The sequence below is a fragment of the Podarcis cretensis genome (genome assembly GCF_951804945.1).
Source record: "Podarcis cretensis genome assembly, chromosome: 1".
Lineage (NCBI taxonomy): Eukaryota > Metazoa > Chordata > Lepidosauria > Squamata > Lacertidae > Podarcis > Podarcis cretensis.
Genome location: NC_137170.1, coordinates 95433883 through 95455003, shown reverse-complemented (window position 1 = coordinate 95455003; position 21121 = coordinate 95433883). Strand labels below are relative to the sequence as shown.

General features: G+C 42.8%; 2 protein-coding genes across 2 annotated transcripts in view; one reads left to right on the top strand and one right to left on the bottom strand.

Annotated features, from left to right (window-relative positions):
* Positions 1 to 21121, top strand: part of ITGB5 (integrin subunit beta 5) — a 79125-nt gene that overhangs the window by 14470 nt on the left and 43534 nt on the right. Inside the window, exons 3-4 of the mRNA XM_079993424.1 lie at positions 11060 to 11264; positions 16712 to 16961. Coding sequence (XP_079849550.1) covers positions 11060 to 11264; positions 16712 to 16961 — 455 coding nt within the window. The remainder of the gene's footprint in view (positions 1 to 11059; positions 11265 to 16711; positions 16962 to 21121) is intronic.
* The window catches only part of UMPS (uridine monophosphate synthetase), a 55475-nt gene continuing 53944 nt past the window's right edge, over positions 19591 to 21121 (bottom strand). Inside the window, exon 7 of the transcript XR_013843189.1 lies at positions 19591 to 20959. The gene's annotated coding sequence lies outside the window, so the exon portion shown is untranslated. The remainder of the gene's footprint in view (positions 20960 to 21121) is intronic.

Below are 21121 nucleotides of genomic sequence, written 5' to 3'. Positions count from 1 at the left end.
ACTTCCTTAGTTCCTGTATTAAATCATAAACAACACCAAGGGTGCGATGCCAAGCCTCTGCCCAAAATTTCTACTCCTCCGTTTTAATTATAGCCTGAAGAGGAGTTCTGTGTAACTCAAATGTTCACATGTCTTATTGTGAACGTTGCTGTTAAATAAGTTTGTAATTACCTGTATAATAACACTTAATTGACTATTTGAGGCAATGGTATCAGGAAGTTGTATTTTTTCTTTCCCACCCATTTACAAAAAAAAAAATAAAAAAAAAATGCATCAGTAATATGTAGTCCAAGAAAAAAGAAATGGTTGATAACCAACATTAGTCATAGTAGACCCACTGAGATCAATGGGCTTAAGTCTATTGATTTTAATGGGCCAACTCTTTTAAGATTAGTTAATATTAATATTTCAGTTAATATTAACTTAAGTATACATGCTTAAGTGCAGTGGTTTTCTTTATAATATCCTCTCATGAATTATCATGAGTTAGAATGATCATGTTTATCATTTTTTATCCTTTATATAAAAAAGAAAATTTCTAAAGAATAGAGCTTTTGCATAATTATGGCATAAACATCCTCCTTTTGTAATACTGGGGCTGCTGAACCTGATGTGACTTAAATGCACATGATTAATGTGGGCCTGGGCCTGCAGACGCTGTGATCTGAAGTGGAACCCTGGTAGCTGTTGAAGTCACTTTGGTGTAACGGACTTCCCTGCCCACTTAAAATGTGCCTTGGGTTGTGGGTATCATGCTGTATATGCAACCTGACTTTATACATTTGGAAAATGGCCTGATGTTTTCATTGCAATGTCTTATTTGCTGTCTGTCAGGGAACTGCCATCAGCTCAGAGGCAAGGGCAGTTGGGTTACAGGGAGCCTTCAAAGATCTTGAGAAGCAGCACTTCCTCCGTGGAGGAGGGAAGCCACGCCTCCAGTGGGGAAGGGAAGCAGGGCTCGGAGGATGCAAGGGAGAGGCAGAGCACCGGGCCTGAGCCAAGCGGGGGGGGGGGGGAGGCGGCTCCCCCTTTGCCCACGCCTTCTCTGCGCAGTCGGTTTACGCGCAGAGAGGGGAGGCGTAGGATGGGGGTCAAAAGACTACTCTGCTGGGGAAAGTTTAAGGACCACCCACTCCCAGATTCTGCTAGTGACTGAGCAAGACATGGAATTGAGACGTTCTGCACTGTGAATGTTTTGCACCGATAATAAGGCCTTGAAAAGACCAGTGGGGGTCTTGCCTGTTTGCTCTCGAGCAACCACGCCAACCTAACACTGTCCCTCAAAAGTTACTTCTGTTGCCACATTTGGACAGTGTGCATTCAGTCAGGGCCACCTCTGTTTCCACTGTTTGGGTCCATCTGCATTCTCTTAGTGGGGTTTTGGTGCTTCAGGGAGACCAGCGACTGCAGTTTCTCCATCCTATTTCCACCTGTAGGGGGGCCTCTTTTTATTCTGTTCTCCCTACAGAAGTTCCACTACAGCAGGGGTTGGCAGCCTGTGGCCCATGGGCCACAAGTGGCCCATGGGGGTCGTTTAAACGGCCCACAAGCCGTCCCCAAACTAAGCCATCTGCTCGGGGAGCCCCTGCGTGCTGCGCTAAACCAGCACAGTGTGGAGTGGGGACTCGCTTCTGCAGCGCCAGAAATTGTGTCTGCACAGACACGATCCGGCCCACAGAGCAATTTCGGCGGGAGTGAACCGGCCCAGGCAAGGTAAACCTTGCCGCCCCCTGCACTACAGTAATAATCGTGCTTCAGGGCGGGGGGCCACTAGGGGGTGCATTGGAAGATGGCCGACAATACCATCTCTCCGACCCACACGGGGTAATTAAGAGGCTGTTATGGGAGTAGGCAGCCTCCCTTGTTGCCCCAAGGAAATGGGGAACACTGCCCTTGCCTGCTGTGCCTATAAATCACCCCCTAATTTGATAGAAGGGGGTGAGGGCCCTAAGCAGAATGCCCCTGTGTGGACCTCGGCTCTCCTGGACGCTGTCTCTGATCGCACACTAGTTGCAGCAATTTGGAATAATTAATTACAAAAGAAGCAAATGCACATATTTCAAGATAAGAAGGGGAGTGAAGTCTGCTAATTTAAGTGACCTCTGCGAAAGAAGACGACGGGTTGGAGAAACAGGAATATTTTACGATGAAGATACACCAAAGGCTGGGTATGTTGACAACAACGGGACTGAATGGGGGGGGGGAACCTATTTTACTTTCCATCTATGTGATTTACAAGAACCCCTCCTCATTAGAATCGTCGGTTGAACTGACCCAAGCAGGATGATTAAGGTCTGTGTGGAGATAAACTTTAACTAAAAGTATGCTTTATGAAGATCGAGAAACAATAAGAGCTTTTGGGAATGGCGCAGCAATTAATTCGGAGTCGCCATCTTGCCAAAGGATTTATAGCCGGGAGGAAGAAAGGACTTGTTTTCAGACTGCATTCCTAGTGAATCTCCTCAGAAGTTTTGAGAAAGGAGGCAGATTGGTGAAGATTAATGACGCTAAGACTGTTTTGATGTATGGAAATGATGTTATATGGAAAACGTCTGGATATGGCTACTGGATTAAAAAAAAAAAATCCACGTAGTATTACAAACTGTTCTAACCAGCTTGCGGAGATTATCAGAGGTCACAAAGAGAAAGGAAAAATATATGAAAATAACAACAAGAGATGTGGAAAAAACAGTAAGAAAGGACTGGATAGTACTGTGAACATCAAAAGATTAGATTTGTGGACATTAAAACAGCAGTAAGATGCAAGAAGTTGATTGGATCACCTTCGAAACTTGAAATATGGGTACCCCCAACAAAAATTTAAAATTCGGCTGTGTAATTTGGAATTTATGTAATTTGGTTTGATTTGATGTGATTGGTCGGTTAATAAAAAATTATTCTTTTTTAAAAAAAGTCGTGCTTCAGGGCAATAGAAATGGAAATACTGGGGCATGCCGGAATGGGGGAATTGGCTCTTGTATATACTTAGGCTCACTTCGTTGGAGAGCTGCCAAGGCTAATGTTGTGGGACTCTCTGGAGGAGATTTGGGGGGGCATGGGGAGAAGAGAGGAAACATCAGTCCTGTTGTACCAGTAGAAATACTTTAGAGGATGCAACCTGTAAGAAGCGAGTTTCAATTTAAGCACAGTAATAGGATAACACTTAAGTTGGTCATCTGAGGTCATAAGTGGCAGAGTACTGTTGCCTGTAGGGATGGGAAAAAATCACTCTTGTTACATTTATACATCCAGCCAGGAGGATAATGGTGTTTAGTTCTTCATATGCTCAGCCTCTTGTACAAAGAGTGCATATGCATAGGGGAAGGGTTACTCCCCCCCCCCCATGCCTCAGAGACATCTTGTATGCATCTGTAAGAAGTGTGTTTCTGCCAAGTGTATAAGTGGTGGTGACATCAGAAAGAAAAAATACTGCTTGCGAAGCTGTGGTGTTGGGCTAGAATTGTTTTATTTTCTTGGCACAAAAGGGCTATTTTTTGAGTGGCTCTGCCAACAGAAATGTTTATCCGGGAGTTGTTGTGACCGCTAGTTATAGGTCATCCTTCAGCAGTAGCTGCTGATGCTGCGTTATCAAATCAATTATTTGGTTTAGATTCCCGCCCCCGCCCCCCCAATTTGACTGGAGAGCAAAGAGGTGAAAAGGGGCTGTTTGTAGACAATAATTCCTGAAGGCCACAATAGCTCTTAGTTTAAATTATCTGCCTTTAATTGTGCCACTGCCCTTAAGGAAAAGGTTTTCAATGTTTAGTGAAAAAAGTTGACATTGATATTCTAACAGTACAGAGTTGTAGCAGACCTTTTAAGTGTCTTTGTTTCTTCCCTACTTTGTACAAAAGTTCCCACTTTGAGTGGGGGGGGGGACCCTAGCCAGGAAAATTTTTATTTAGAGTTACGAAAACCTTGTTAGCCAAGGAAAAAGTTTAGGGTTTATTGGGTCGGATTAAACTAATTTGGTGTGCTAGTGGAAGACAGCACAAGGGCTCCTGTTAGTGCAGTTGAACTCCACCCCCCCCCCCGGCCAAATCCTCCCCATACATCTCCAGAAATCCCCTCCCAGAGAACCCCAGAGCAGCATGCTTTTTGGGGAGGGGGGAAGAGGGGAGATAGTTCCACGGGGCAAGCTAAAATGCTTGCACTTACTGAATGATAGTACAGTGGTACCTCGGGATGCGAACGGGATCTGTTCCGGAGCCCCGTTCGCATCCTGAAGTGAACGCAACCCGCATTTCGCTGCTTCCACGCATGCGTGCGACGTCATTTTGACCGTCTGCGCATGCGCGTGCGGTGAAACCCGGAAGTAACACACTCCGTTACTTCCGGGTTGCTGGGGAGCGCAACCCGAAAATACTTAACTTGAAGCACATTTATCCCAAGGTATGACTGTATTGAATTCCAGACCATGATTCCAAGTTTATGGGGCTCCGGGATTACTAAGGGTTACAACCAAAGCTGCCAGTCCTGTTATCAGAAGGGCCTTTGCAGTAATGGAGATCAATTTCTGAAAGTTGCGCAAGAGAAGGATCCAGTGCAACAGCCCTGCTGGTGGAACCATTTCACAAGAACTCACTAGTGCATACACATTTGTCTGCTTGTGGAACCTCTCGGGCAAGAGGATCTGTTTGAGAAAGGCAGCCCGCTAGCGGAGCAAATTCGAATTCCAACTCTTTAACTTCATTGAATGCAACCCTTAAGCAGCAGCCTTGCAGACACTTATTCTGGGAGGAACCTCAATGAAAACAATGGAACCAGTGTGGTGTGTTGGTCAGAGTATCATACTAAGGGCTCACCCAGACTTATCCTGTGCCTGGAAAGCATGGATTTGAGTGGTTTTCTGCATGTCCTATGCTTTCTAGGAACAGATCTGTACCGTTTTGCCCTTGTTCCACTGATTTCCACCAAAAATCCCACACTTTAGTGATAAATTGGAGCAGACGTCAATCCAGAGAAAACCCGAAGACGTTCTCTCTGATTCAGAGGTAGAGTTTGGGTTTTCCTTGGGGGAAGGTGGTGGGGCAAGTCTGGGTAAGCCTTAAGACCTGGGAGACGATGGTTCTAGTCCCCACTCAGTCATTAAGCTCACTGGGTGACCTTGGGTCAGTCACTGTCTCTCAGCCTTACAAGTTTGCAGTGAGGACAAAATGGAGAAGGGGGAAAAAGCATGTGCCCCACTCTGAGCTCCTTGGAGGAATGGTGTGGTATAAATCCAATTTTTAATAATGCGCACATTTCTGAATATAGGATTGCACCATGAGTGCAAATATTACGTTGTAGTCCGCAGGCAGAATTCTATTTACATATTTACTTTCCCTGTCCTGAGAAGTGTGGAAAATCTGTCTGCCTAATTGAATGTTAATAAATTCAGTTTTGTGCTGCTGTTCTTTGAGTATCCTAAATTGCATGTTTGGAAGTGGCAGAACCTCAGCAAGATATTCAAATTCAACCTGACACCCCCCCCCCCCAAATTCCAGTGGCAAGTCTAACAGGGCCTCTCTTTTCTGAGGAATTTCCAAAGCTAGGTTTTTAAGACTTGCAGTTCTCCACAGATCACTGTGCCCTTTAATCTGTTTTTCAGGAATAATGACATTTTGATTTTGCAGGAGAAAAGAACAATTATTAGCCCTGAGTTTGGTGCAATATATCTTAGATCAGGCTTCCCCAACCTAGTGTTGTCCATATGTTTTGGGTGACAACTGCCATTCGCCCCAACAGCATAATCGATTGGAGTCCAACACTTTCTGGAGGTACCAAGTTGGGTACACCTGGCCTGGACCTTGCTGAATTACTAAACCCCTGGACCTTTTTACTTACCAGCCGCAGTAGTTTCAATTGAGACTTCAGTATTAGTTTTGTTCTAATCAAACACCACAGGTTTAAGCAACATGTAAATGGATAACAAAAGACGGACTTCCTTAAATTCTTAAAAATGGTGGACCATGGTCTTATGAAGCCTGCAATAGATTATACTGGCATGATCTTTTTTTCATAAAGTCAGAGAGCTAGATGGAATCATAATGGAAGCATGTTTCACCTGAAATCCTTGGACAGAATATTTCTGGAGGCATTTTGTTTCTGAGTTGAAAGCTTCCATTAAACTTCTATTTTCAGAAGAAGAAAAAATAGTTGTAGTACTGTATGTGGAAATAACGTGTTCCTGGTATGTATTTGCCTTGAGGCTGAGGCGTGAAAGAGGCAAGATATTGCAGGAGAAATGGCAAAAATTAAAAGAGGATCACTGAGTGTTTATTTTTATTATTATTAGTGTTGCAGAGTAGTGAGCAAAAAGAGAGGGAGTTATTGGCATGCTAAGCAGAAAACATCAGAGAACGAGTTAAAGGAATAAGGAAAAAAATTGGCAGTATTTTCTTATAACCTGGTTTGCATAAGGTAATGAACTTCTAGCTCATATTATGGGTTAGCTTCAGTGTGCTTTAGCCAAAATTTTCGAAGCCTCTAATGTCTTCCTCTTTGAAAAGAAAAAAGGAGGGTGTGGTTTGTCTATATTTCTGGTTCTGCAATTTTTAAAAAATGCTTGTACTTTATTGTGGTCTGTAGAATATAATCTGTACTCAAAGATTTATCAGATAATGTGTATTCTGTAATTGGTGCCAAAAACATGTGGAGTTTTACAGCTGGGGGAGTATTACAGATGCAGGAGAGAGATAACTGACTGGGGATGTCTGTTTTGTTTTTGTTTTACAAAAACCCTTTATTGTACTGTTGGACAAGGTGGGCAAATCTGTCAATTTCAGTTTCTCATTAAAGAAAACAACTCTTAAGTTCACTTCTCCACATTTCCTCGTTAGTTTGCTTTTTTTTAAGAAGACTCCTTGTAAAAATTCATTGGCTCTTCAGTACAAAATTGTATTCATACATATTTTTGCAAATCAAACCTGCCTTGTGTGATGCGTTTTTAAGTTATTTTCATCAGTACATTTATATATATTTTTGGCACAAAACACAAACTGAATCAAAAATCGAATTTCTCCTCTATATTTAGCTGTTATTAACAATTTTATACAGCATTTACATGATATCCATACTTACTTTGAGCCTCAAAACAAGATGGAAGAAAAAACACATTTGTTTAAAAAATAAACCCCAAGGATGCCTGGGTAGCTCTTAGTGCAGAGGAAAAATACAGAAGAACAAAGCACAGATCACTGAAATAGTTCGTGCAGAATAATCTTTCAGAGTGTACCAGGCTGGTAGCATGCAGGAGGTTGGTTTTTTTTAGAAAAACAAAAGAGTAGATACATGAGAGAACTGAAATGTATTGTACAGAGGTGAATTTTATTCTAGTGCCTCTGCAAGCTCCTCTGTTTCTTTTTTTGCATTTGCTTGTAGAGAAATAGGGCTCATCCCACCTTTATTTAGTTCAAAACGTTTATATGCTGCCTATCCAAATGAAAAGTCCACCATGGAGGCTTACATATTAAATAAAAGAGTACATGCCCACCTGTTGAAGCATCATTGGCAAAGGGGTGGTGGAAGATAGCAATCTGGGCAGCTGAGCTAAAACGGCCCCACACCCCTGGAGTAAGGTGTTCCAAAGGCATGGGGCCACCATAGAACAAGCCCTCTTGTGCCTGCCAATCTCATTGGTTAGTTGGCGGGCAAACAAAGAGGACCTGTGATGCAGATCTTGGAGGGCATGCAAGACAACATGGGTTCAGATATCTTGGACCTATTTCTTTCAGGCTTTAAAGCTTAAAGCTAGCACCTTAAATTAGGTCCAGAAATGCAACCACATACCCACCTGTCCAGTACAGTAGTACCTCGGGTTAAGTACTTAATTCATTCCGGAGGTCTGTACTTAACCTGAAACTGTTCTTAACCTGAAGCACTACTTTAGCTAATGGGGCCTCCCATTGCTGCCACACCACCGGAGCACAATTTCTGTTCTCATCCTGAAGCAAAGTTCTTAACCCGAGGTAATATTTCTGGGTTAGCAGAGTCTGTAACCTGAAGCGTATGTAACCTGAGGTACCACTGTACTCTCTAGTGTTTTGGATTTTATACCAGCTGAGGCTTCCAAGCAGTCTTTAAAGGCAGCCCCATGTAAAGCACATTACAGTAGTCAAGCCAGTACATGACCAGAACACAGATTACTGTGGCTAGGCCAGATCTCTTCATATAGGGTGTACCAGCCAAAACTGGTGAAACAAACTCCTGGCTATTGATATCTGACTGGGGAAGCACACAAAAATGCTTTCCTGCCATCCCATAGATGCCTGAGATATAGGCATGCATTCCTTACAAGTTTTGTTTAATTTATATTGCTTTTAATGGATTTGTATGCTTTGGCCAGAAGCCCTGCATGCAGCTCATCCTGTGTTGACAAAGAACATTTCCACATGTCGGAAGCAACTAAGAGATTATTGGCAGTGCAGTCCACTATATTAGCCTTCCCCTACCTGGTACCCTCCAGAGGTTTTGTACCAGTCACAACCACTATGGCTGTGCTGACTGGGAACGATGGGAGTTGGAGTCCAAAAACATCTGGAAGGTGCTTGATGGGCAATGCCTCTATACTTGTTTCTTTAGAAGCCTCAGAAGTTAGTCTTCCTGTATAAATTTGTACTGGATTACTCTTCAGCCATAAGGGTCCTACTCTGCCCCACCCCACTGCAAATTTAAGGTAGAATGGGCGAAGTATATTGCCCCCTAGGTGCATCCCATCATGTTATCTGGTCAAATGTACTCTTAAGGTTGTTTTGTGTATAGCTAGAGATGTTGGTGGCGCTGTGGGTTAAACCACAGCGCCTAGGACTTGCCGATCAGAAGGTTGGCGGTTTGAATCCCCGTGACGGGGTGAGCTCCCGTTGTTCGGTCCCTGCTCCTGCCAACCTAGCAGTTCGAAAGCATGTCAAAGTGCAAGTAGATAAATAGGTACCGCTCCAGTGGGAAGGTAAATGGTGTTTTCGTGTGCTGCTCTGGTTCGTCAGAAGCTGCTTAGTCATGCTGGCCACATGACCCGGAAGCTGTATGCCGGCTCCCTCGGCCAATAAAGCGAGATGAGCGCCGCAACCCCAGAGTTGGCCATGACTGGACCTAATGGTCAGGGGCCCCTTTACCCTTTACCTAGAGATGTTGGACAAAATAAACGAGCAACAATAGAGTGGTTCAACCCAGATGCAGGTTTATTGCCTGGTAAGAACTGGGCCTCTGGTCTTTGCTGAGCATGACCTGATTTCCGGCTTGACCTTTCTTCTAACTAGTCCTTTAAAAAATCTCTGCCAAGAATTGTGCAATTGCATACTTGTGATTGTGCTTGCTTGCAAATTTACTTATTCTGTTTTTTATGACACAGGCTTAGCTAGTGATTTGTGCATAGAAAGTTCAAATGAGGAAACTTTTTTAAAAAAATCGTTGCGAAGTAGATAATGGGTATGTGTAGCAATAAGAAAGCCACAACTAGGTCAATATATACTTTGCCGATTTTGCAGTTTCAATCAAAAACTCCTTGCATTTGTAACTTGATAATTTGGCGGGATTTTTCTCTCTCTCCTCAAATTGGTGAAGAGTTTTCAACATCAAATATGCATGTGTGTGCCCACAAAAATGGTTTACGTGCTTTTGTTTTTTATTTTTGAGGGTTTTTATTATAAGACTAGAATATCACTGTTTGGAATGAGGCAAGATTTACATTTCACATACCAACTATAACTTCTGGCCAAAGATCTCTTATTTCATTTTGACAAGAACTTGGATTCCTATGAAAGCTCCTGAATAGCAACATGGGCTGTTTAAATAAACTCTAATATTTTTTAAATGTTTCAAAAAATGTTAAAAGAGCAGCACTTCTGGGGTTAAAGCCCATTGGGGAGGGAGGAACCTTTGTGAGCCAGAATCTCAGCACATTCTATGGCCTTGGGTACTAAGCCTTAATATCATCAGCTCCTTGTTTGTAATACGAGATAATGATGGTCTGCTTTGCCGGATTACAAAGATACTGGCTGTGAAAAGCTTTGAATACCTAAAGAAAGCACTGTATAACTACTATTATGACTGCTATTAAACATGCAAAGGCAAAGAAACCGGTAGAAATTTGACAAGTAGTAGCCAAGTTGTTAATGCACTTGCCTGCAATTGGAGTCAATACAGGAAGATATCTTACAAGTGAGCCAGACTACTGGTCCATCTATCCTGGTATTATCTACTTGACAAAGGTTCTCCAAGGGCTTTCTCCAGCCCTGATTCCTGAGATCCCTTTAAATGATTAGTGTTCCTTAGTCCAATGGATATTCCTCCGCCAACACCAACATTCCTTTGGGAGCACCAGTTTGAATCGTCCATAGTGGGGAAAGGTTTGGGTCTGAAGCAAGAGAGTAACCATTGGTTTGTCATTCAACTGCTCTGATCTCTTTCCATAATTGCAGAAATCTAAATAGTGGTGGTTTGTAGATTAAAAAATGACTCACTGATTTTCCTGCCTACCTCGGCTTGCATTGTTTCTAATGCTTTAGTTCTTATAATTGCTACCTTTCCATCATCCTGATGTGTCTGTAGAAACACACATGTGTATGTTCAAATCTGAAGAAATCCTGCCTTTCCCTGAGGCAATGGTATTTAGGTGATACTGTAAGCATTTAAAAAGGGTTTGCCTGTAAGAACAACCCCCTCTCCCCCAGTTTTGTTTAACATTTACCTTGATGAGTTCTGGGGAACTTAGACGTTTGCTCACTATTCATAACAATTGGTCTGGCCAAATAAGAATATTTCCCTGCTATGGATTTTGGACTTGTAGGTCTTCATTAAACTTGAACCATGGCAAACTGGAATCAGATTCCTGGTGGCTGATGAATGTTACTGGCTGACCTTGAACCAGTCAAATTCTCTCAGCCCAACCTAACTCATGGGTTGATTGTAAGTTAAAATGGAATAACCCCAAAGGTTGTTTTTATGAGCTTTCTGTGGGATTTACAGGATGAAAATTCCAATAATAAAAATGTCTTCCCAGCTAGCTCTCTGTTGAATCATTACAATCCTTTGGGCAAACTGATTTTCTCACGCTGCATACTTCAATTTTGTTTCCTCGCAGGAATTTGGCAGCAAAAAATCCATCACTTCGAGGTGTGACTTCACCGAAAATCTAATAGCCAATGGTTGTGCGGGGCACTTTGAGAGTACAAAAAGCAGCATTAAAATAGCGAAGAACCTTCCTTTGAGCAGCAAGGGCTCTAGTGTGGCCAGTTCGGATGTTATCCAGATAATGCCACAAAAGATCTCACTAAATCTACGGCCTGGTAAGTTAGCACCAAATGTCTGTAACCTGTATCGTTAATTTGCAAGCAACCTGGACACTATGGCAGGGAGCCAGTGTGGTGCCTTCCAGCTCCCATCAGCCCCAGCCAGCATGACTTATGTTTAAGGATAATGGGCACTGCAGTTCAACAAAAGTTGGAGGACACAATGTTGGCTTCCTCTGCTCTATGGGTTGGCTCACATGCAATACCAAACCATGGTTTGGAGATATGGGAGTAAGTCCTATGCCTGCTGTTCCTGTTCCCCTGCTTTCTACTCATACAATCCAGTTTTTTAGTTAGTTGCTGGGTTTATTTATTGTTTTTTTGTTTATATATATTTACAGCATTTCTGTACCACCATATAATAACATACCAAGGGCTGCAACAAACCATAGTTTACCATTGCCTCAGGACCCTGTAATACATAATTGTAAGTAAGGATCAGACTCTGGGTTACAGGCATGCCACAATATTGAGAAGATCTCTAATAGTCAAACCACCCTTGTTTCCTCCCCTTCCTTTCTTGGAAATGAGCCTTCCCCAGCCCTGATGCACAACTGGAGGGCATGAGGTTGGGGAAGTGTGTTGTTGACTGAGAAACTCGCCCACGCTTCTGCTTGTCCCGCTACTTTTCCATGGGAAAACCTGCTGCTTAGCACTGACTCAGAACAAATGTCAATTGGTTTTTCTGTGGCTTGACGTTTCTTCTGATTCGGCAGTAAACAACAGGTTTTCCTGGGGAAAAGGGGTGGAACAAACGAAGAGCTGCTTGGACCCGTGCTTTTGAGGCATGGGGCAAATGGAAGTGTGGGCACGCACTGGGTTCTCAATCATTAAAGTTTTATAAAACTGTGTTCCCATTTCCCCTTGAAATCCACCAGCTACTCGTCTTCAGAAATTATTCCCACTGTATTATCTCTTGTCTTAACATGGTTAAGTGACTCACAGTCATCCCACCTTCCCTGTAAAGACAAGATGAGCTTTGACTGCACTGACTCAAGAGATGAACTTTTGATCCAAGAAGCTAGAGTTTACCATATTATTAGCTTTCTGCCAAGATGAAAAAATAAAATGGAAAAATCAAGAATCTTGTTGTGGAAATAGTTTTGCAGAAAAGAGGCATTCATACAGTTTCAACGTTTGTGCGAAAATATTTAGCCTTTGATATTTGGTTGTTTTGTTTTCTAAAAAGGCCCTTTGTATTGAAGCTAAAGGCCATTATGAAAGACAGATTCACTAAACAATTGTGTACGTGCCTGGAATGTCTGTGTTGTGTTGTAGTCCAGGCAAACTGCAAATAGAGGAAATGTTTTCCCTTTCCATTCCTATCCTCCTCTGATAAGGAAAAGGTTTATTTGTTAACAATAAGGATTTTTGTGTGTTTTTTTTACTAATAATAAGGCTCTAGTATTCCTCTGATGAGAGCCCCAAGTTCATAAGGAATTCATATTCCCCACACACTTAAAACTCACGAATTTTCCCGACATTAAAATTAATCACAGCACAAAACAAGAAAGTTCCATCACCCAAAGTGGAAACGCGTGTTAGTTTCACATAAATAGAGAGGCAACTATTGAAATTTGGTTACTGAACGTTCTAGCTTGCAAAAGCCACCCTGAAAAATGCTTTTAATCTCCTCCTTCCAAAATTGCTGTCATTGTGCTCATTAATGGATCTCATGTAACAGCTCTGTAGTGTTCTCATCGTGCACTTGACGGAAAGCAAAGTTGACATGGTTTCATGCTGGTGAAGCTGATAGGATGTTGACTCCCAGCAATGTCTGTTCCCTTTCTCTGGACCGGATAGAGCAGTATTCTCAGTGTAGATCCTACTCTGACTGCCAGTAGCTTCCAGCAGAGATCTTTCCTGCTCCACTACTTGAAAAAATTGCTTTTTGAGAAGCTTTCTGTATGCAAAGTCTATTCTGTACCACTGAGCTTTGGGTGCATACCTTTTAATGGCTACGGTTTCTTGTAAGCTGTTCTCCCCAATGCAAATCCATTAATATAGCTGCCGCTGCTAAATGAGACACGGCAACAGATACACAAAACTGTATCCATGACCCTGCTTCTGTTTTGGACATCAGGTAGGCTGATCTAATCGATCTATGCAAATCCAGAGTGGATGCAGCTAGGAGCTGGTAATATATACAAGCCTAATACTGTAATGTGAATGTTGATTTTAAAGCTTTCTATTGATTGAAAGTTCACATTTGATTCAGGGCAAGTTCACACATTCAGAATCTCCCTCCATGTGACGCATTCCAATTGTCCTGGAGAGAATGCGTTTGCAAAGAGAAAATAGTTGCTGAATGGGAACAAGGCTCCCTTGTTTGCTAGCAGTTGCAGGGTGGAAAAAAGCTTTGCTAGAGCTGAGCCATCTGTCACATCAATCACTTCAGCAACAGTGAATCTTTAGGTTGCAGGTGAAATTCTTACTTTGGCAAGGGTGGGGGAAGCAAATCTTCTTTCAGAGCGTAATAAAATGAAATTACAGGGGCTGTAAAAGCAGTGGTAACAAAATGTGAAAAGTGTAGAAAAAATATGTACACAGGAAAAGCACTTCTGTTTGTTTGTGTATATAAACTTTGCACATAACTTCACGGGGTTATAACGGTCTTTTACTGCAGAGGAAGCCAATGGCATATATTGTCCTAAGCCAGCCCAGTCTTTCCATGCTCCTGCAGCTTCCCACTCTTAGAGACCTTGCTACTTTGACCTTTTAACCCATTGAGCCTTTTCTTCCTTGTTCTCCACCTCTCCATCACTGCATTATGCTCTCAAGCCGTTGTCCACCCACCCCACCTCAGTTTCTTTGCGTCCTGTTTCCTCCTCCTCCTCCCTGAGCTGGAATCTGTCCTATCTCCATCTATTATCAATGATGGCTACGGACATTGTAATACAATCATATATATGTCACTGGAGAAAGGAAGTTGTACTACTGTCAAAAAGAAGTTGTGCTAAGTTACTCTGCTAGCCATGTGGAATTGCCATTTTTTGCGGGACCGCTACCGTTGTTGATTCATCAGTTTATTTTAAGTGATTTTATTGGATTTTAATGTTATATGACCGTATGGTTGTGACCTGCCCTGGGACCTTATGGAGAAGGGCTTTCACTCTCAGGTAGTTCTTAGGAGGAAGCTGGATGATGCCCATCTACTGCTGGGTGTCCACAAATCTGTGCATACCTATGGGGCCAAAGTAGATTTAATCTTATTTCGCTAGGTTGTGAAGAGAGGAAGGATTATGTCTGTAAACCCTTGAAGCCATAACTTCCTAGCTGCATACCTGTGTTGTGCAGCTGTTACCAAAACATTATACAAGACACAACAGGACATAATTGAGTGTTACAAGCAAGGCTTCCGTTTGCAAACAGCCCTTAGTGTAAGTGGTGGAGAAGCATTTATAAAATGAGCAGTTAGTAAATGAGACTGACTGTTTTGTTTCTACACCAAGCAAAATATATATTTCAATAAACAGGATTACTTCAGTTGAGTGGCCTAGGAGTTGAGCTGCTTTCTACGTCCTTGACAGTCTGGAGGTGAAAATCTTGCTTGGGGTCTGCACTGGGTGGCTGGATCTAACTCACCCAGCTGTGAAAGAGAGCCTGATTGAGCTAGAAATGTCATTTGATGCGACAGAATAGTGCTCCCAGCCAAAGCCTATTAAAACCAACCATTACGAGGCATCTGAATTTCAGTTTTCAAATGCTTATCCTGTCTTTTCAATGGGAGGGGAGGAAAAGGTGGCAGGGGGATGCATGTGTTATAGTAGCCTATTAAAATATGTTGGATTTAACTTCAGTTTTTGTTTGAACCATTTGATGTAGCAACTGATGGTTCAGAGCAGAGCTTGACTCTACATTGATCATAGAAGTGCTGATATTCTCCTGTCCCCAACTACCCCAGTTAACACAGGCACCCAAACCCTAGGAAAATCTAAGGCACATTGTTGAGCTGGGATACTGCAGGACCACAAGGTCCTGTAATCACCAGTCCACATTCATTCCATTCCACTTAGTTAAGAGAGAGAGAGTGGCGTTTGTACAGAGCCCCTGGTCGTTTCACGGACTACTGACCTGTACACCACTGCTTTATTCTTCCGCTGCCACCAACCAGGTTTCTTCTGGTGAAATACTGAGTCTCAGTCAGGTTGTAAAGTCAACAACGAAGATTAAAGTTTATTGAAGAACAAACAAGTTTTAAATATATTCAGAATGGTTTCTCAAATGCACGCCCTTAACTAGATGTGGCACTATCTCACACTGTCACACTCTTCTCTCTCAGTTCTATCCCTGTCTCTCACTCTAGCTGTCACAACCAGTATGTTCGTCTTTTACTTTCTCTTTGTGACTCTGACTCCTCTATCTCCCAATGGTAAAACCCCTGGGCTGAACCTCAAAACCAGGTAGGCTCCGCCTCTGAGCTTTCTTATTGGTCATCTGTATTAACCATTTCCATCCCCCTGTACAAACAAAATCACAAGGAATGGGCAAACACCACAGAGGGAGAGAGAGAAGGGCTTAATGAGAGAGAAGGCCTTCCATCGGCTTAATGGAAACATAATTATATTTTGGTTCCTCTCTTCTCAGAATGCTCTCCATCTGCACCCATTCTGAGGGGAGAGGCAAGGCGGCAGGGTCCCCTCCATTGTTTTAGACAATGGATGGCACCAGCTGTGGTACATGAATTTGCTTATTTTTTTCTTCCTTTCTGGTTCCCTTTCTCTTTAGTATTGCATCTGTTTGATTTTAATCCATTATTACTGCAGTGAACTAGCTTGAGTGCATTGGTAAACAAAAAATAAAATAAAAAATGAAATGAAATGGCTCCCAGCCAGTAGCTGCGAGTCTCACAACTGGGAAATATTGTTGTGGCTTGGCTGCCCGCATGGATGCAAGCTAAAGAGCAGCCACATCAGAGTAGCACTGCAGTGTTATTGTTGTGGCCCTGATATCACCTGCCGATGGAACAGACTCCCTCGGAAGGTGGTGGACTCCTTCATTGGACGTTCTTAAGCAGAGGTTCGATGGCCATCTGCCATGGATGTTTTAGAGATTCCTGCTTTGCAGGGGGTTGGACCAGAAGACCCTCAGGGTACCTTCCAACGCTTCAATTCTATGGTTCTAACTTGAGTAATTGCTTCACTTGCTCCCCCTTGCAATTGCCAGGCTTCTACTGAAGCCTTAATGGAAGGGCTCTCTTACAGATTTTACAAAAAGGAAAGTATGCTGTCTGGATTTTGGCATGTTATATCAATTACATGTTGCAACAGGAAACTTTGTGAAGAAGTATTCATATTTCAGGCATGAATCTGTGGCTATTTCTGGTAACAGTTAAGGGGGTGATTTTTCACCGCCAGCTGAGTGAATGCAAAAGGCAAAGAAAGGAAACAACTGGCTTGCCTTTTGCTTGTCATTAACCTGCCACAAACCTGCTGCTTCCACAGGTGATCCAACGCCTTTCCATGTGCACGTTCGGCAGGTAGAGGACTACCCTGTGGACCTGTATTATTTGATGGACCTTTCCCTCTCCATGAAGGATGATTTGGACAACATCCGGAATCTGGGAACCACGCTGGCTGAAGAGATGGGGAAACTCACCAGCAATTTCCGCCTTGGGTTTGGCTCTTTCGTGGACAAAAACATTTCTCCCTTTTCTTACACAGCACCTAGATACCAGAACAACCCTTGCACTGGGTAAGCAAAGGGCCAGCAGCTGCTGCAGTTGTTGCTTTGGCACTGAATGTGCAAGAACGTAAGATTTCTTTCCTATTGAGCAGAGCAAGCTAGAACCTGCAGCAGCATCCCATGGCTGCAGGGAAGGGCTTGCAAGACCTCACAGCTTGCAGGTTCATTAAAAGGTAGACATCTCACATTTGAAAAAACAGGTCTATTTTGAATTTTGTGTAGGATCATGATATCTGCAATACAGTGTTTTTATATTCCTTTAAAAATATATATACTCTAAACTGTGCAGATATAAATACATTTGGGAAGTGGAAACTTTGGTCCTTGGGTTTTTGAAAATATTATTCTTTATATTCTTGGCCTATGCGTTTGTGTATGTAAAATTAGGGCAGTGGCCAGGATCCAAAGGCCCATTCAGTCTAGTGCTTTGCATAGGATTTTCTTGGCTGGAAGTCCCCTCTGACTGCATGGCAGAAGACCAGGCCTGCATAGATGAGTGACTCACCAAGCTAAACTGGGTCCATCTACTATTTGTTGTGGCTTGACAACTTCCTGGTTTTTTTTACAGGTCCCAGAAAGGCAGCAAAACCAAGCATTGCGAGTCCCTTCTATACTGGAGGGCTGCAGTTGTGTTAGTGGGTCCCAGATTGTGTGGGCCTGCAAAACACCTGCAAGCAACTCAAAGGGGAATGGGTGGTTTGCAAAAGTAGTTGATACATGGTGAGTGGTGTCTGCCAAAGAGTAAAAGTTAAACAAACCTGAACTCACCAAATGATCACAAGCCTTTGAGCTACGCAGCTGAAAGTAGTTCTTTGGATCCCATCTAGTATGACTATCTACCTTGCAGGGATGTTTGGGGCAGTTAACAACTACTGTCTTATACTTTTTTTCCTGGAGCAATCATCAGGATTTCAAACAAGTGCCTAGTGGCGGCAAATTTATTTGGCATGAAGCCAGTGATTCCTGATAATTTAGCAACTCTCCTTTGGCTTTTAGAAAGAAAAAGTTTTAAGAGATTTTAAAGCTCTGCGGACAACACACTTTGGGAGATTTTTCTAACCCTAACCCTAATATTCAGGTATAGGCGTTCCTGCAGGCAAAATCATTTACAGTACTTAAAAGGAGAGCTTATATGAGAAAGAGAGAAGCTGGAGGCTCACTCAAGCCCCCTCCACACACACTGCATTTACACACCTCTTTCCCATCACACCAACCGCACTCCTGGCACAGCCAGACTGCACATTTGTGTGCAGATTGTTTTCGAGCGGATGTGTTGCATCCAAAACAAATAAATTATTTTATGCATATGTATTTTTTACCAGTCTCGGCAGCCTTGCTTGCATTTTGCTTTACCCCAGGGGTCAGCAAACTTTTTCAGCAGGGGGCCGGTCCACTGTCCCTCAGACCTTGTGGAGGGCCCAACAATATTTTGAAGAAAAAAATGAATGAATTCCTATGCCCCACAAATAACCCGGAAATGCATTTTAAATAAAAGGACACATTCTACTCATGTAAAAACATACTGATTCCCAGACCATCCGCGGGCTGGATTGAGAGGGCAATTGGCCAGATCCGGCCCCTGGGCCTTAGTTTGCCTACCCATGCTCTACCCCAAATTGAATTTGTACAGCAATTTATAGATTTTTGGCCAGCATCATTGAGGGGAAGGGGGTAACAGGGTCGCTAGTGGTGAGGAACATGAGCTGAAGCATTGAAAAGACCATCAGCTATGCAAGTATTGTTCCTGAATCTAAATCCATGAAAAGTAGAACCTTTCTTCTTTTAAAGCAGGAGTCTTCTGTAGTGTCCATTGCACGCATGCATATTAGTTTTAAAATACAGCGCTCCCTGAAAGTTGCAGCCTAATCCTATGCATGGTAACTCTGAAGCAAGTCTCGCTGAGTTCAGTGGGGCTTACTCTCAAGTAAGTACCTGTAGGACTGCAGACTTAGGAGCAACCTAACTCCATGTTCCTCTTTTCAAAGCATTCCCACATCTGGAACCCCTGTTATCTTCTATACAGTGTCAGTAACCTTGGGCATGAGGGAATCCACCAAACTGCTGAAATTAAACTGGCAGTGAATGAATGCTTGGCTCTGGACATGAGCCTTTTCGCTCTGACAGTTGCCTCGTGTTAGCCAGTCGAGGCCTATTATGCACGACATCATGCTCACCTGCAATACAAAGCTCCAGGGATACTGGATACTACTGTTTCTTCTCTGGTTTACGTATCCCTGCAGTCTGTGTGCTCGTTCCATCTATGCAGTCATTGTTTGCCATTCACATCACCTTTGTAGGGGGGGAAGTGATGTGAATCAGGGCTGCTAATAGCCCGAGTGTTCTAAATCGGGCAGGCAGCTTCCACAAGTAGAAGAAGCTCCTCACTTTAGCATTTGGCTCTCCAGTTCATGGAAGGTTGAGATCGGAGAAAGGGATGTGTTGGAGGGTGTGAGGCGTGTCAGTGGGCCACTGATTTGTGCGACTTGTCATTGCTTGTAGACTGTGAACACCTGAATTAGGCTGATAACCGTGTGAAAAAAGGAGAATGAAACCACAAAATTGTGGAAGAGAACTGTAAAGTGAACCACTATTTGTAGACAAAATCTCCTGCACTTTAATTAACAATATTTTTGGGTGTGTAATTAGTGCACATCGTCCAAACTGTTCTGTGCTAGGAACACAGAACAAGAAAAGCACTTCAACCCCAAAGTGCAGCATGGGAAGTCAGGGTTTTCAGCAAATTTACAAGGCAGGCAAAATACAAAACATACGTATGTCCTTCTCTAATGTAACTTATCATGGTTACAGAGCCCGTTTAATCACACCCACTCAAGGCCACATTTTCATAACCTACTAGAAAAGTCAGTATCTTTGGCCTGGTGGATACAATGCTGACTCTCTGTATACTCATCTTTGGAATCAGGAGTTTCTCAAATCAGGAGACAGGCAGTTCTTCCTTTACCTCTCTCCCCCCAACCCCCTCTGCTGCTGTTAATTACCAGTGTCCCTTGTTCTTGCTTCCCTAATTTATGGTTCAACATAAAGTGGTTTCCAACATTAAGTGGTTTCCAACTTAAACATGATTTGATACCAGATCTGAAATCTGGTTGGCAGATGATTTGGCAGTGACCTGAAACCAGGGGTTATTTTCAGTGCAGATGTAATGTTAAAATTATGATTAAGACTGGTAAGAGAAGGGGAGAAGAGGGTATGCTTATTTGGTTGGAGGATGGTTTCTGCTTGCCAACCACAGTCCCATCTGCAGTATACGTTTAAAGCAGTATCATACTACGTTAAACATTCATGGCTTCTCCCAAAGAATTCTGGGCTGTAGTTTGCTAAGGGTGCTGTGACTTGTTAGGAGACACCTCTACACCCTTCACAGAGCTCTGTTTTCCAGATTGGTTTAGCCTCAGTTAATACAACCCCTAGTATGTAGCATATATGACTACTGAGAATGAAGAGGAGAGAACAAGCATATTGAGGTTCTATGTTATTTATGATGGCCAATTTGCCAAAGCCTCCACCCCAACTTAACACTGACATAAGATCTCTGCTAAGCTTCAAATCACAGAGTATTAGCTAACTGAACTAGAAGCTGCTAAGCTTCTAGGGACTCCTGTTCATGCTTATAAGAGAAAGTAGCATGATTAAAATGAAATTATTCTTCTGAAACCATAGAACTAGTGAAAGCAAAGCAAAGTCCTTTTCAAATGGGATAGTTGTTTTTCAGTTTCTGAAGTGGGGAGACTTGAGAGACTTGCTTCACTCTAGCACATACCATGCAGAGAAATGAGCTTGTCAGTTCAACCACATGAGTACATAAAGCAGTCATGTAAATACAAGACAGAGTGACAGAGACTGAAAACAGAGAATTTTCCAGCATTCCTTCCATCTGTTCCTCAGCTTTCAGCAGCAGCAGCAGCAGCAGCCGTTGTTCATCATGGCCAGTTCAGGCCCCTCTTCTTCCCTGGTGGGCTTCTCACATTGCCGAGGTGATAGTGACACTATGACAAGGAAGGGGGAAATAATATTTTTTAAAAATCTGTAGGGCTCTTTTGCATACACATTATGATCACCTGATGTAGCCCCAATGGAATTGCAGGCCAGTTTCTCTCCTACTCCTTTAAACAACATGCACTCAAATATTTATGTATCTATTACAATTC